The sequence below is a fragment of the Ptychodera flava genome, chromosome 9, assembly GCF_041260155.1.
Source record: "Ptychodera flava strain L36383 chromosome 9, AS_Pfla_20210202, whole genome shotgun sequence".
Classification (NCBI taxonomy): domain Eukaryota; kingdom Metazoa; phylum Hemichordata; class Enteropneusta; family Ptychoderidae; genus Ptychodera; species Ptychodera flava.
The window spans coordinates 38,873,615-38,889,625 of NC_091936.1; the positions used below are offsets into that span (position 1 = coordinate 38,873,615).

Consider the following 16,011-nt stretch of genomic DNA (forward strand, 5'->3'; position numbering starts at 1 on the left):
GTCATAGACCAGTTTTGTGTCTGGCTACATTTTTGGCCTTGCATTTGACCATCAGTTCTCACTAGTCCATCAGACTGGCTGAATTGTAAATTCATTGGCCCAAGCATAAAAAATTGGTAGTCCCAGACCCATACCACTGGACTGACTCACCCCTCTAGTCTAGTGTTCTGCTTTTGTTCAGGGGCAGTTTTGTCCACACAAGGGCCCAATGCCTGCCGTCATGCCCCATTTACATCGCCCCAAAATCCTTTCATCAATGTCATACTCTTGCAGGTAAATTGCACAATTCAAAATTGTATGGTAAAATTTTCTCTCCTCATCCTGTAGTCAAACAGAGAAACGTTAAGATCATGGCTTTGGCATATAGGAAAATTAAAACTTGATGAAAATCATAAATCATGTATTTTGAAACACATGCCAATGTTCAAATTGTGTCACAGAGGCAGACCTAAGTGACGGGTGTGGCTATTGTATGCATGTGATATCACTGTTGAAAGAGGAGCATCTCACGTGAATGATTGCCATTCAAAGATTTGTTTATCTTCATACATGTGAAGATGTCGTTAATATCAATATGCATCTTTTGTCACCTTTACAAAGAGTCATGTGAGAATATTGTCTGGTCAGCATGAATTATAGCTTTCCAGACCATTTTGCCCATTACCGTATTGACATGTAAAATTTGCTCTTTGCAGACAGGATGAACAAAACAAAATGAAAGTGGTGATAAATAATTATGCGCAAGTTGAAAATATGATGGAATCAAAATTTTTCTTTCACAAATTCAAGTGTAATCACAGGCCATGATGCAATATTGTTGTATGATTTATTTTCCTCCAGGCTAAACTGAAAGCGCACATCCATGATCCAAATGCTCCAGAGCTGGTTCACTTTCTATTTACACCATTGGAACTGATCATTCAGAGTTGCAACGGACCTGAGCTGGCAAGGACTGTCGTCTCACCACTACTCACACCTCAAGCCATTGAACTTCTTAGGAACTGCCTGGCATCAAGGGAGGGGGAGCTCTGGGTCTCGCTTGGACCTGCATGGACAACACCAAAGTGAGTACTATATATGAAAGTAGTCTCAATGGTGGAAAGCTGTAGGTCAGGAAACATCGTTGCTATGTAGAGGGACCATTCATTTATGCTGAAGTGAGCTTGTGTATAACAAAGTCTGAAAAAATTGTTAATTTTTGTTACTTTGAAAAATTAAAAAAATTCATAAAAAAGTTCCCCTCTTCCTGAAACCCATTTAAGATGTAGAGTGTTCCTAGACATATGTATGATTAGACTTAATTTCCAGGTAATCTGTATTACGTAGATCCGCGTTTCAGGATTATGTTTCTGGTAGTGTGAATGTATCAGTGTATATACAAAGTCTGCAAGTTCAGTTCCACAAGGCAATACCTAGTCCCTTTCACCGTTTTGCCACCAGACTTTGGAATATTCATTGTTTTCAATGGCACGGTTTGACCCACAATTAGGGAAAAGAGGGGTGAAATGTTGAATGGTATCAGATTAATCTGTGTCATGAGGCCATGTCTGATGAGAGACCGCAAAAAAATTGTAACAACTCTTCATTTGTCAAGCCATGCAGTGTAGAGATACCAGTCAGTGATGTGAAACATCATGACGACCCTCTTCCCCACAGAATTCTAGATAATTCCTAGATAGGCTGTGCAATTCCGATGACAGCTCTGGTTTCAGGTGCTGATCAAATCTGCAGGCAATCAAAAGTCCCAGGGGAGATGGACTGAGCTAATCTCAGGACACATCTCTGTGGAACTTGGCACTGCGACAAGATGAACTTTACCATACCTGCAGCACTATATCTCATTTACGACAAGGCTCTGTATGCTTTGCAAATAACGAACAACCAAGTATTTTGAGATAGTGTTCGCTGCAAAAAACAGTCCAACCGATCTTTAGTGTAAAATATTAACCTAAGTTTCCGTGGTGAACTGAAGATCTTTATCAATGTAATTAATTTGTGTGCAGAGTGAATAGGCATTTGAAATGACAATAACTCCACACAGTTATGATATTTCCAGGCCAAGGTCAAGCCTTGACTGTACTTCTACCATAAAGTTAGGGCTGCCATAGTTCTACCATGAAGTTAGGGATGCCATAGTTGTACCATGAAGTGAGCACTGTCATATTTCTACCATGAGTTAGGGCTGCCATAGTTTACCATAAAGTTAGGGAAGCTACAGTTCTACCATACAGCCGGGGTTGCCATTTCATGTGACTGTTGTTACCGATGACTTACTGCTCTCCACTCCATAAGTCAGGCATGTAAATGGTAGTCATTTATGTCAAACTATGATTTTCTAGCAGATATTGTATCTTCACAAATTTTTGTGTAACTTTTTTTGAATGAATGGAAAATATGGCATGTATCGGGCTTTTTGCAGTTTTTTAGAGCTAATAATGTATGTGTATAAAATTCTTGTAATGATTTTCATCCTTAAAAAGTTGTTTATCAATGATATTCAGCTGCTTCTGTTTTAAATAATCGTTTGAAAGATTTTTGAAATTTTGATGGTGTGTTTATACTTCAGGTGTATAACAGTCAGTAAGTAACATGGTAAACAGATAGAACTTCAAAAATTTTGTGTAAAATGAGTCAAAGTGTTCCATCTCTTTATTAAGAGATATTAGTTTTCTTCAAATGTGCAGGATTAGTTAGGAAAAAATAATGCTTTGAAGAAACTCATCAAGTCAATGCTAATATTCTTGTATTCAATGCCATGATTGACGAGGGGATCTGTGCAGATTTTGTAGAAATAGCATCTACAGGAAGCACTGATGGTCCATACAACACCATACAATCATTCATCATATATCAAATGTAAACAAATGAGATATTACAAAATTAAATGGAAAATGCAATCTACAATGAAACAAGCAAGACAGCATTCAACAACAGGATTATCTATGTCTCCCCAGAGCTGCCTGGCCTAAGGACCAATATGTACCTCCGTTTGTTGTGCCCAAATTCCGTGATGGCTGGGAGCCACCAGTGTTTAACTCACACCCAGACAATGCTAGGGAAGAGATCGAAGCTGCCGTTGCCGCTAATGCCGCTGCAGTGATGAGGGCTGAGGAGGTACGCAAGGCCCAAATAGAGGTGAGATGAACAGCTGTCATACCTTGCTAACTTGTTTATGGATAAATTTTTGCTAACTTGTTTATGGATAAATTTTTGGAATGGGTTGGTCAAAAAAAAGAAGAGTACAGCTTGGAAACAAATTGCTGGCAACCTTACTGGGTGTGCAGAAAGGAATCCATGGGTCTTGAAACTGACAGAAAAGATTAGGAAATCAAAAAGAAAAGTTTTGCATGCTCTGCCAACTCGGGACAAAAAAAATCTGTAAAATCTTGAAATATGACAAAAAATTACAATGTCGTCATGCAGACAGGCCCTATACCTTGCTAAATGCAATGGAAACGTAATGTTAATGGAGGAATATAGGAGATACATTCATTTCACAACGGCTGCAGATTTGATACTTTGTTGTTTGTAGCTGTTACGATAAAATAAATGGGAAACAGCTTCTGTTATGAACATAACAATGAGCAAAGTGCTGTATGCATCTTGAACAGTTTTCAATTTGAGCATTAAGTTTGACACTACATCGGAGTCATTCTTGTTGTGCTCATTATATATCTACACCACTGATGTACCACTGAAATGTTTTCTCTACCGTCACAGGGAGAGGAGCGTGTCTTTCAGTTTCCACCTCCCTCTGGCACCAGCTATGGGGATACCTACTTTGCCCAGCACCAAGGCCAGCAACCACCACAGCACCAGCCACATAGCAAAAAGCCAGAGCTAACCCCTACTACTGACCCAGCAGTGGCTGCATTCAAGGCCAACGTTGCTAAGCATGTGGACAGGTCAGTCTGTCTTTTTCGTTTTCTTGTTGTTTTTCTCTAAACTGTGTACGTAAATGTAAATCTACGGTTTCTTTTGCAATACTGATTGATGAACAATCTAACACTTCGGCTCTGTAACAATTGCTCTGAGAAATGAAAACAAATATTTGTTTTTGTCATAAATCGTGAATTTTCAAAGATGACATTAGACAACTGACAAGAATTTCACAGAAGTGTATTATCAGTTAATCTTCCAAACTTTCTGCCACCTCTCTCCCAGTTATGTCATCTTTATGATTCAAATAAGTGTAGTATGAACATTTGATTCAATTAGTGTAGTATGAACATTGAAGAAACTATGCTCAATCAGTGATTTGAGATTTGGTATCAAATCTGTAAAGTTTTGTATCATCTCAAATATTGAAATTATCACATATTGTTAAGTTTGAAGGGAAGACCTCAGTGATTTTTAAGTGCGATATCAAATGAATATAGACAGCGCTTTATCTGGAGAAGTACATCTTTTGAAAGTTTTGCTGACAATTTTTTTTTTCGCATAACAGGAACTATGAAGCACAGGCTTTAGCTAAAACCAGACAGCCACAACCAGTAGCTGCGGCCCAGGCACCTCCCCAACAGGCCAGCTATTACTCCTCTCACATCCCCACCCCCCAACAGCAGCCAAGTCCATCAACACACGCATCCAGAGACAGAGAAGCAACTACTGCCAAATATGACTTTGTGGCCAGAAATTCCAAGGAGCTTACAATCATGGCGGGCGAGAGTCTTGAAGTAAGTTATGAAAAGGAAAAAACCCAGTGTAGCTTAGAGCTGATTTCAAACTCTCACATTGCTGACCCATATGCATGCACATGTTTGTCGCGAAAGTGGAACAGAATATGTGTGCCCATCATAAAAAGAATGAAGTGCAATAAGTTTAAAACCCTGCTCTGTGACACCAGACTCCTCCTGTTTTGTCTGTGGAATTTTAGAAGTCATTTATGCAACTGTCATCAATAGAAAAAAGTGAAAACATTTACCCAGTACACATGTACTCTCCGTGACTTCAAAATTATCTGATCATCAGTGCCAATTAAAATATTCAACGATGATATTCACAGGTTGTAGATGACTCTCGCATGTGGTGGTGTGTCCGTAACTCATCAGGACAAACCGGATTCGTGCCATCTACTATCTTAGAAACATCTCATACATCAGCTCATGCCAGCAGAATACCCTCCCCACCACCTCAGTCCCCTCCCCCAGTACCTCAACAGCCTGCTCAAGATCCAGTCTACCACCACCATGTACAGCAGAGAGCAGTGAACCAGGTAAGAATTGTTGTACAAAGTTCTGCATTTTTAACCCTTTGAGTGTTGTCATTTTTCCCACCAAAATTTTAGTGCAACGTTTTATCAATTTTTATGATTTTTTCTGTAATTTTTTTTTGATAATTTAGACCAAATTAACATCACTTTTCATTGGCTACAGTTTTTGATCAAAATTTTGGGAATAATCTGAAAGAAGTGACTGGGTTGTATTTTATAAAGATGAAAAAAATTGACTTCGGCACTCAAAGGGTCAATATTGCAAATTTTTTAACCTAGGGGACAAACAAGAAGCAAACATGGAAAAAGCAGATTGTAAATACCGGTACAAATATTTTCAAGTGATAAAAACCCCAGTAATTTTAATATCCTTATGTTGAGTACAAATGGCTGTCAACAAAAATATGGAGAACCTTCGATGTTTTGTTGTGTCATGTTCTTGTCTGGACAGCTATGAGATGATGTTTTATGGAACTGTATGAGATAGACAGTACTTACTGTATTGTGATGACATGCATCTCATAGGTTCCATAATTTGCATGATACATTACATAACCCACAAGCAGGTTATAAACAGGTCCAATGGGCCATCAACTTTGAGTTATGTAGGTCAGCAGTAGGCTTCAAAAGACCACAACAATGGCTACACAATTTGCCGAAGAGTTTTAACTGTGGTCTGTTTTCAGTAAAGACTTCCATTGTCTGGCACTGCTTGATGGAGCGCATTTCAAAGGGAAAGACCCTGGGGAGTGCACCCCATACAAACTGACTGTGAAGGTTTTATCAACAGAAAAGTTGGTCATGTTTTCGGAGACAAGTGTTTTTGTATTCACTAGGGCCCATATCACAACCACATAAATCATCCTTGGTTTTTTTTTTCAGTTGCGTTACATCACAACCCGTAAAACTCATTTTGTATTTAAATTCCATGTACAAATTCCATTGTTCCCATACTGTGCCGGAGTCTACTTCCTTTGTCATAAAGCATGGAGGGTTTACATCCTTGTTTCAAAGACTTTACAGATTTTCCTGATCTAAAGAACACCTTTTCATCAAAAGTGGCATGTGTACTGTATTACCGGTAATGGTAATGATACGCTTACACTGTGAACTCAACATCTCTTTCTCATATTTTTCACCTTTTCATCTCACAAAGTGGAAGTCATTAATATCACAGCAGAATACAGAAGCTGGTGATGATAAGGTCTGCTGATGTTCTATGCAGAGTTTGCATTTATACATACACTTCCATTGTTGTAAAGATGTTAATAAGCTAACCCAATGGCAGATACCATATTCTTTTGTGTCAGTACAGTGATGTGAACTTTATACAACACTGAATTAAGACACCTTAATTACCCCATTTCCTTGTCCCATTCAAATTTTAAAAACAACTTCAATTTGATCCAGCTCTGCTTGTCACAGGGCCAAAAGTTGACACATCTCTCTAATCATGATTACACTGAAACATTCCATACTGACACACTAATTGATCAGTAAGTATGTGTTAATATTTAATTGCAAATATTTAAATAAGACAATTCTTCTGGCTCAGAAAATTCACCATCCTCTGTATGTATGTGTTGTGTTATATATATATATATATATTATATATATATATATATATATATATAGATATATATATAATATATATATATATATATATTATATATATATATTGTAGAAAAAATAATGAAACCCTTAGAAAACTACATCATTATCTCCTTATCTCCATGGTTTTTGCAATATTTATTTTCACATGATGTCAACAATCATACTTTAGTCAATATCTGTAAGTAGATTTTTAACAAGTATTTGGTTTTGAAAATTTCTTGTTTCCCAGTGTACAGACAGTTCATGAGTTTCAGAGATGAGCCAAAATGTTAATTATTGAAAGGTGTACCGTTACTTGTTCATGCTATGTATTGAATTCTGATCCATAGGGATAGTATTTTGTATAATGCTAATGCTAAAATGTACATAAAATTTTTTCCCAGTAATGCAAAACTAAATCCTTGCAGTACATGTTTGTTATCATTTGTATTAAAATCACATGTATAAATTTTCGAATATAATAAAGCTTCATTAGCAGCAACTGTTAATGTATTTTCAACTTTTTTTTGCTTTGTTGAATTGATAAAATACAGTTTCATTTTGCAATTTCCATTGTTTGCTGTTGATAAATGAATGTTAGGTCAAGCCAGAACTTATTTTTCAACCATAATATTGCATGTTTTACTCAATGTTTTATGTTTGCTAGAATAATACTTTGTATGTCACTAAACTTTTTGTAAAATGAACAAGAAATGTGCCTGCCTCACAAAATCAAAATTATGAGAATATTGTCAAAGATATTGCACTGTGCCGTTAACCAGGAAATGGTGTAATGGTATTTTGGAACGGCAAATGAAGTTAAATGTTGCCCCACACACAGATATACACATTATAGTTTAATGTATTTATGGGCAAATGATGAGAAAAACTTGATTCCGTTACAAGACTAGTATTTGGAGATGGACGACTGTTCACAAATTCTACAAGTGACTTTTGCTGCAGTCATGGTTTTCACATGATGCATTTCATAAATTCATTCGATTGGCTTTATCTCTCACTTGACTCTCCTTATGTTTGAAGTTCTATTTCTGGTACATGCTAAATTTGACAAAACTTTCTTGGTGAGCGGTTTTACAGTTTTAATGACTAGAACAGAGAAGCTCTTTTGAAAAACTCCTGTAAGACAACAATGTACAGACCTGAATAAGTTCAGTCTATAGCTGTGTTTCTGCCACTAATGTCAATAGTTGCAAACAATATTGCGCGGATATCCTGTATATTCTACTCATAGAAAATACAGGGCTCAGTGTAGATCTTGGCAGATTAATCTCAATTTTGTTAATTTTTCTCCTTTCAGAACACAAATCAAACTCAGAGGGACTCTGTCTATGCCAGCAATATCCCAAGACAGACGCAACAGGCAGCGCCACCTCCACCACCCCCACCCCCTCCTCCCCCAGGGGTCCCACCTCCAAATATTACCTATGCACAGGCCAAGAAGCCACCAAACAGACAGTCATCATTCAGGAGAGGTGAGTGTTATATGAACATGCCATGGCTTCATGCAGAGACTGACAGACAGAGGTCAGGAACAAAGGCTGAAAGACACATAGATGACCCAGGGACTGATAGATAGACAGACAGGGACAAAGACAGTCGGACATACTCAGAGATAGAAAAATGGACAGACAGACATAGATAGAGACAAAAATACATAGGAACAAAGACAGATACAAACATACATATAGGAACAGAGGCAGGACAGGTAGATGCAATGATACACAGGGACAAAGACAAATCAGCAAATAGAAAGATACAAATAGACAAAGACAGACAGAGAGACAGATCTGCAAACACAAAGACAGTAGGAACAAAGACATATAGATTGCTATATTGACCTTTGACCACAACTAGAACAAAAGGGCTGACAGACGGCCTGTCATTTTCATTCTATGAATATCCTTTTCTCCTAAATACAGAAAATGTTACTCCTTTGTCATGTGCTTTCCACTTACCCAGTGTTTTTTCACATTTTGTGCAAAGTCTGTATTTCTCTCGTAGCAATGCAATACCTATCAGCATAAGTTCACAGACCAAAGGAAAAAACATTCTCCTGAACTGTGTATCATTTAACTTTGTGTACTTTCACACTTCAGATTCGGACGCTTCAAATGATTTGCAGCAGCAACTAAGAAGTAGACAGGCGTTGAAGAAAATTGATGCTGACGTTGAACGAGGTAAGATAAACAGGGAGAATAATTAAAAGAAAACCAATGTGGTTGTAGATCTCCCAATACTTTAAATTAATTGTAGATATCCTGGGAAATAAAATACATAATGAAAAGTTTCCTCTTTTGAAGAAGTCGTATGGTTCTAAAAGGGACAGCAGCTGCAACTTTATACAAAATTCATATTTTGTTGCTGAAAAACTAGTACATTTTTTTCTTCTGTTTGAATAAAGTATATTCAAACTTTAGTCTTGTGAAGGTAGCGCATTGTGTACTCTTTGTGTTATTGTTGTCAACAAACATTTGTCCTGACGCCAGACTGAAACCCACTCGTCAAAAATAACATTGGGCATTCACACACATGCGGGCTCTGTTGACAACCCAAACACTTGGAATTTCAACTCAGTGTCAGAGATCAGAGCAGGAAACTTTACATCACAAACAGAACAGCAAAAATAGCAAACACATCAAAAGTTACAGATCATTTAGCTGTGAAAGGATGATGTAAGAAAACCAGCTTTATAAATGAACAGTGTTCACGCATGGAGTTAAAATGAACTACTGTTGCTCCTAAAGTGTTGGACTGAAAAATTGAGTTTGTGGCTTGTGAAGGTTTTGATGAGGGCGTATTATTCTGTCTTTTGTAAGCATCTGATTTCATCAGTGATGGATCTTTTGTTACAGCCAAGAGGACAGATGACCTGCATGAAGAGCTGAAGAGGCGAGTCAACCAGGGAAATAAGAGAAACTTTGTACCACGTCAACGAACCCCATCTGTCAACATCACTCCAGACTCGCTTCCAGACGAAGTCACCAAGTGGTTGATGTCCAAAGGATTTAGCAAATTGTAAGATCCTCAATAAAGTCTCCCTCTTTTGAGATTTTTATCCTATGTTTGTTTTGATTTTCTCAAGAATTTTGAAATCATTTTGTGGTCGGTGAGTAAGTGGGAACTAATTGTCCACAAGTGGTAATGCAAGTCACTTCAAATACATGTATTGTCATTCAACTCCTGGCAGTGTGATGAAATTTGAACGTCTATGATTCATGAATGGTTTTTAGCATGAAAACTAAAATATTAAGACCCGTACCCTGGAAATGATTGAGCAGAATTTTTCCAGTAAATGGTATCCCTTGACCAGGAAAATTACAAATGGAATCCAGAAAGAAATGGAGAAGAAGCCTGAACTGGAAAAGGGAAACTTGTACATGACATTGTGTTTTTGTAAGAAATTAGCAGTTATATCTTTTCAAAGTCGACTTGAAAGGGCTTGGAGGAATTGGAAAAAAAACCAACCAGAGTGAAAATTTGTGTTTGACAGGACTGTGGACAGTTTAGGAGTGCTGACAGGTGCTCAGCTGTTCAGTTTGACCAAGGAGGAACTCAAACAGGTCTGCTATGAAGATGGCTCACGAGTGTACAGCCAACTTATGGTGCAGAAATCCAGACTAGAGGTAGGATTCCTGCCTAAGACGTCAAAACAAAAACCACTGCTAATGTCTGTGTTACTGTATGTTAAAAGATATAACCCTAAAATAATAACCAGCACTGGTAACTTTAACAGCACTCGTCCACTTCAATGTATAAATTACACCTTGATCCATATCACTAACATTCTGTGGTTGTTAACGTTCATTTTCCTGGGCCAGTGTTTTGGAGGTGGAAGAGAAACAAAAAAACAAAGAAAGAATGACACATTAAAAAGATGAGGAGACAATAAATTTTTTCTTGTTTTGATCTGGTCAGCACAACAGGCTTGTCTGTTTCTACACCTTGTGCGTGTGTTCTTTTTTTTTCCCATTTTGTTAACATTGATGTTTTTGTTTGTGTGGGGTTAGGATTCATTGAATGGATCTGCTGAACTGCAGGCAATAATGCAAGACGTAAAGAACGGGCCAACTCCGATAACTATGAGGACTCTGGTGCATTTCACCAGCCACCCCCAGACTTCAGCCCCGCTACACCCCCTGGATTCAATTCATCAGGAGGTGGGTTTCAGATCACAAAAAATATAGAGTGATCAAATTCCAACGGATTACATATAGCCACGACTAACATTTCATTCATTTCAACACATTAAAGGCATTAATATGTAGACGACCTTTTAGAAAACATAGCTGAATCAGAAACGCCATACTGTGTCTTTCCCATTCTTTAGATATTCTTGTATCAGTTATGTAATAACTTTATAATCAGCATATCTTAATCTGTTAATTGATTTAGAAGCAGTAATTGTCACATGGTTCAGTGACATATGCACGCAGCTAGAATTATTTTATATACGCACTCACCTAGAATCCATAGATTCTTGTATTCAGATCTCTGGAAGGAGTGGAATGGGTATATATGGAGTGATTGTTTTCGCGTGAAAAATACAGATGGAGATATGGTCACACGTTCTTTTGTAAATTCAATGTGTGTATCACTTGAAGACTCTATGTTTGACTCAGTATTTCTAAATGGAGAAGATATTGTAGATTTTTCTCTTTCAAAGAAAACTAAATACAAAAATCCTGCATGGGATGTGACTGGTTGCAGCATGTTAAAACTAATGTACTAATGTACAAGAATAACCAAAATATTCTGTGGATGTAGGCATCTGATAAAATTGGTGAACTTTGACCCGGTGATATAACTAGGTACAGTGTGTGATAGCATATCTTTAGCTGATAATGGTGCAAGGAGACCTCCAATACTCCTGATTAAATTCTGATATTGATCTTCAGCACAAACATATATAGCTAGATAAAAAAGAACAGAAAATCTAGCAAATGTATGGCAACCAAAACCTAGCCTGCAAATTTGGGGAATTGTCAACAGACCCAGGGAAGAAATCATAACAGTATTAAAAAGCCTGGTGTCATTTCACGTCTGCCCCCTTTGTTTTTGATTTCATTTGCACTGAATATCTGTTATGCACCAAATATTAAGTTAAAGCATGCATGTCAATCAAAACACAAAATGTTTTCTGTAATCATGGTAACATTGATTAGTGTCGTATAGATAGGGTGTCATCATTTCTGTTTGTTTTAAATTTGCCAGGACTGCAAGACTCTGATTTGACTTGATTGTGTAGAGCTGGCAATGTGTGTTTTTATGTTCAAGTTTACTTATCGCATACATGTTTGTGTTTTCCTTATTTCAGATACGTCACCAAGCTGGTGATAAGTATTAAAATTCAAGGAGATGCAATTTAGCAAAACCAGCAAACAAGTGTTGTGTTCACCATGATCAACAAGGGACTGTGAAACCTAGACAACTACTGCCCTCTATAGTCCAACTTCTGCAAGGTTCTGTAGAGCTAGGCCCTAATTTCCCACACCCAAATGAAATTGTACAGTTTATTTTCTATAAATCAAAGACTGATGTAAATAGTAATGTTGAAATTTTTTTTTGCAATGAGTAAAGGAAGTGTTGCGGAATTTGTGGGAAGGGGACTTCCTACGCAACATCCTCATCCCAGGGAGTGATGCTGTGCGTCATGTGATCAGCATGTGATCGGTTTTCTAATGTACAGTAATAGGACACTGAACTGCTCTTTTTGATTTCTCTATTTTGTGATGATGGAACAAGCAGAGAGTGACTTTAATTATGATAATTTGGGGGGGGGGAGGAATGATAGCAAATTGTTTGATTGGATTCCGTGAGTCACATGTAACCTGCAAAAAAAGAAAATTGTGACTGAATTGTGTCGTTTCTCAGCAGCTGTGAGGTAGACCAAATGCAGTAATAGTTCTTCCCATTATAATATTGCTATATGTTCGTGATTTTTTTTCCAGGAATATTCAGTTTACTCAGTTATTGAATTTTGATTTCTGCAATGCGGATGACAAATTCTTTCATCAAAGCGTATTTAGTTTTCATATAATAATATATAGCCTGGGGGTTATTTGGACATATGAAATTGTTAGTTTATTGAGACATATTCTTAATTATGATATATGCATATACAAGGGTAGTTTTTGGTTGCAGGTACAGAACAAACATAGGTAGATTATTGTTGGAAAGAAATATCAAATACTGGTGACCTAAATCTGATCTTTTTCTATATATGCAATATTTTCAGAGAATTATCTCACAAAACTATTTCCTTTTCTGTCAAACCAACCTTTTTTTGATGTTCATACTCGCTGAAACCAGGTAATTTTGTAAACCACATTTAACTTTGGCCTTTTCAAGAATTGTTAGTGTAATAGTTTGAACTCATTTACTCTTTGAAACCCCCCAGTGTTAAATGTATGTAGGACCATGTTTACCCATTTAGCTTTGGCTTGGATAATGATTTTATACAGAGTTGACAATAATCTGTCTGCTGTTATCACACCTAGCAGCCACTTGTACGTGAAGTTAGACGTCGATATTGGAATTCAAATTCAAGAATTCAATATCAGAAGAACTAAGTCACAGTCTTTCTTTGTTTGTCTCTGATATATGATAACTTTGACTGTCAAGTTATTAGAGATGTTATATACAGCATAGGGAGTTGCACCCCCTGTGATGTCAGCAATGTTTTCCCCAGAGGAAGGCCAGCCATTTGAAATTATTCATCACAGGATAATATTTCTCCCTGTCAACAAATCAAGTAATTTTATGTTATTGCTGTCAGTTTACACGGTAGGTCTGAGAAAATGCCATGTCAGACAACTGGCATGTCAACTAGAGTATGGAAATGATGTATGGAAATTGAGTTTGGGATTTCATGAAAAAAATATTAAACAGCTGTACATGCTGTCTGTGCCATGAGTTACGTGAATATCCAGAAATTAGGACTAGACATGGTTTAGTAAAGAACAAAAGTATAATGTTAATCTAAGAAAAGTATCTATATATATGTTATACTTGAGTTATTCACTGACTTCCACTTGTTTATTTTTCTCAGGGGTGGAGGTATACTGTAAGTTTTTGAGGGTTAATTGGCACGCTGCTTAGCGATCTCCAACATCACAGTATTACAGCGCAAAGGAAAGTAGTATTAGCTGACACATACAATCCTCAAAAATCCCAAGAACACATTTACCAATCTGTGATATCCGTTTATGGTGTACCTTATTTCTGTGTTATTGTTTGTGTTCTGTGTTTTTTTTTTTGCATTCCTACTAAAAATAAACTAAAAAATCCACAAATGAAATGTTAAGATACCCCGTAGCTTCCTCTGATGTGGTACTTCGCTAAAAAGTTGAAAATTGAAAGAAAATTGTGATCTGCAAAATTGAATGCGTCTTCAGGTCAAGGTTGCATGGTTTGAAAATTTGCCATTTTTCAGGTGCTTCTGCTATGGTAGGATTTGACATTCTGACTCTGTAGGGAATTTTTCTGGGACTCCTGTTTATTTCTGTTGTTGCCAAAATTAAGTTGTCATCATTCCCCTGATGTGATATTTTTTTGTTTATCAAACAGTATGAATGTATTCATTAAGTAAACATAATCAGCAGAGAAAAACATTCCATTTACATTATATATATCTATATATATGAATATGAAAAATAGGTCACAAAATGTTCTAGTGAAAAATAAAGGGAGAAAATGAGTAATGAAGTATATGGCATGGTCACTGATGTAAGTTCCAGAAAATATATGTGAAAATAAGTTGTGGGACATTACATCAAGATGATTTGCTAAAGAATTTAGTTTGGTTAAAATGATCATGAGACATGTATGAGAGTGGAGATTGTGAATGATGGAGGTTTATTTTTGTTCGGTCTCAAATTGTGGAAAGTATAGGTGTGACCTATGAGGCGAGCAATTATGAGTTTGCAAGAAAGATATTATCCTGCTGTCGTGGTGATACAAGAATTTTTGCGACAGTAGGTGAATATTCCTTACAAAAAATTAGTTATTCCAGATTTATAACCTCATTGTTGACTAGGAAAGAGGTTTCTAGGGAGATGGTTTTTTTTTTTTGTAAATTTTTGTCAAATTATGGGTGTTGCCGATTTCTGGTATTGTCAAAATCAATTTCAAGTGTACAAGTTATGAAGTTGGATAAATACATTTTGTTTAAACATTTGGGGCGGGGGAAGCGATTTTGTGTTATTTTTGGAAATTGTCGTAAACCTCTTTTCTATTCACTGTATTAATTGTTGTCAATCTTTATGTAATTATTTAATATCTATATATGTATGTTAATATTTCCTACAATGACAACCCTGAGAATTGTTACTATCATTTAATATGTTTTTGGTAAATAAAAACAATTTTCAACTTGGAGTAAGTGTCTCATCACATATTATTTGAATTCCACAATTACTTCAAAAACTTTCAATTTTTGCAGCTGGTTTTGTTCTGCAGATATTCCCTAAATCTTTTAACCTGTACACCCCCAGTTCCCTGTAAACAGGTCCACAATCACCATTGATGACAATGGGTTTGGGCCAAACCATGGTGGTAGAAAGGGTTTAGTGTTCAGTATTCAGTTTGTCAGACAGTCCGTATATGTGTTGACAGTGGAATTTCTGTCCGGTCATTTCATTTGTCAACAATAACAGTATCTGTCACAAATGAACCAGCCTTCTGGACAATCTAAAATACACGGTATTCCACCATACTCTTCAGAGTTCACGGAGCAATCGCTGTCGATACAACAGGAAAAAGATCCCAAACATTGCAAAAGTTCTGAAAAATGCAGAAATAAAGAACAAATTCTGAAACCATGTCAAGTGTCACAGAATTATATCACAGATTCATGTCATGAAGCAAATTCCAAAAACCTGGAATGCTTAAAAATGACAAAATGAAGCTTCACTGTACTTTGAAGGCCCTACGTCAAATATAAAGTTCTGCAAATTCAAATTTATAAACAAGTCTCTGTGGTTCAGCCAATATCGACAATATTTCAATAAATGACCATGATCTTTATGTTTAGTTCTTTTGATAGCTTTGGATTAAGATGCCTCACATCTTAAAGATGCAAGTATTTAACTTACAGCTACTTGAGGACAATTTGTGGACAAATTGAAAGTGAAGTTCATAATCCTGAATGAAAATCAAGGGTGACCACGCAAATGTTTTGATTTTAG

At 36.7% G+C, this 16,011-nt stretch overlaps 1 protein-coding gene across 1 annotated transcript in view; it reads left to right on the top strand.

Moving 5' to 3' along the window:
• The window catches only part of LOC139140937 (epidermal growth factor receptor kinase substrate 8-like), a 64,330-nt gene extending 49,128 nt beyond the window's left edge, over positions 1–15,202 (top strand). The window contains 11 exon segments of the mRNA XM_070710442.1: positions 841–1,064; positions 2,955–3,135; positions 3,721–3,905; positions 4,448–4,676; positions 5,006–5,215; positions 8,124–8,298; positions 8,923–9,003; positions 9,679–9,841; positions 10,317–10,449; positions 10,834–10,983; positions 12,141–15,202. Coding sequence (XP_070566543.1) covers positions 841–1,064; positions 2,955–3,135; positions 3,721–3,905; positions 4,448–4,676; positions 5,006–5,215; positions 8,124–8,298; positions 8,923–9,003; positions 9,679–9,841; positions 10,317–10,449; positions 10,834–10,983; positions 12,141–12,170 — 1,761 coding nt within the window. The 3' untranslated portion in view covers positions 12,171–15,202.
• Positions 15,203–16,011: the final 809 nt, after the last annotated feature.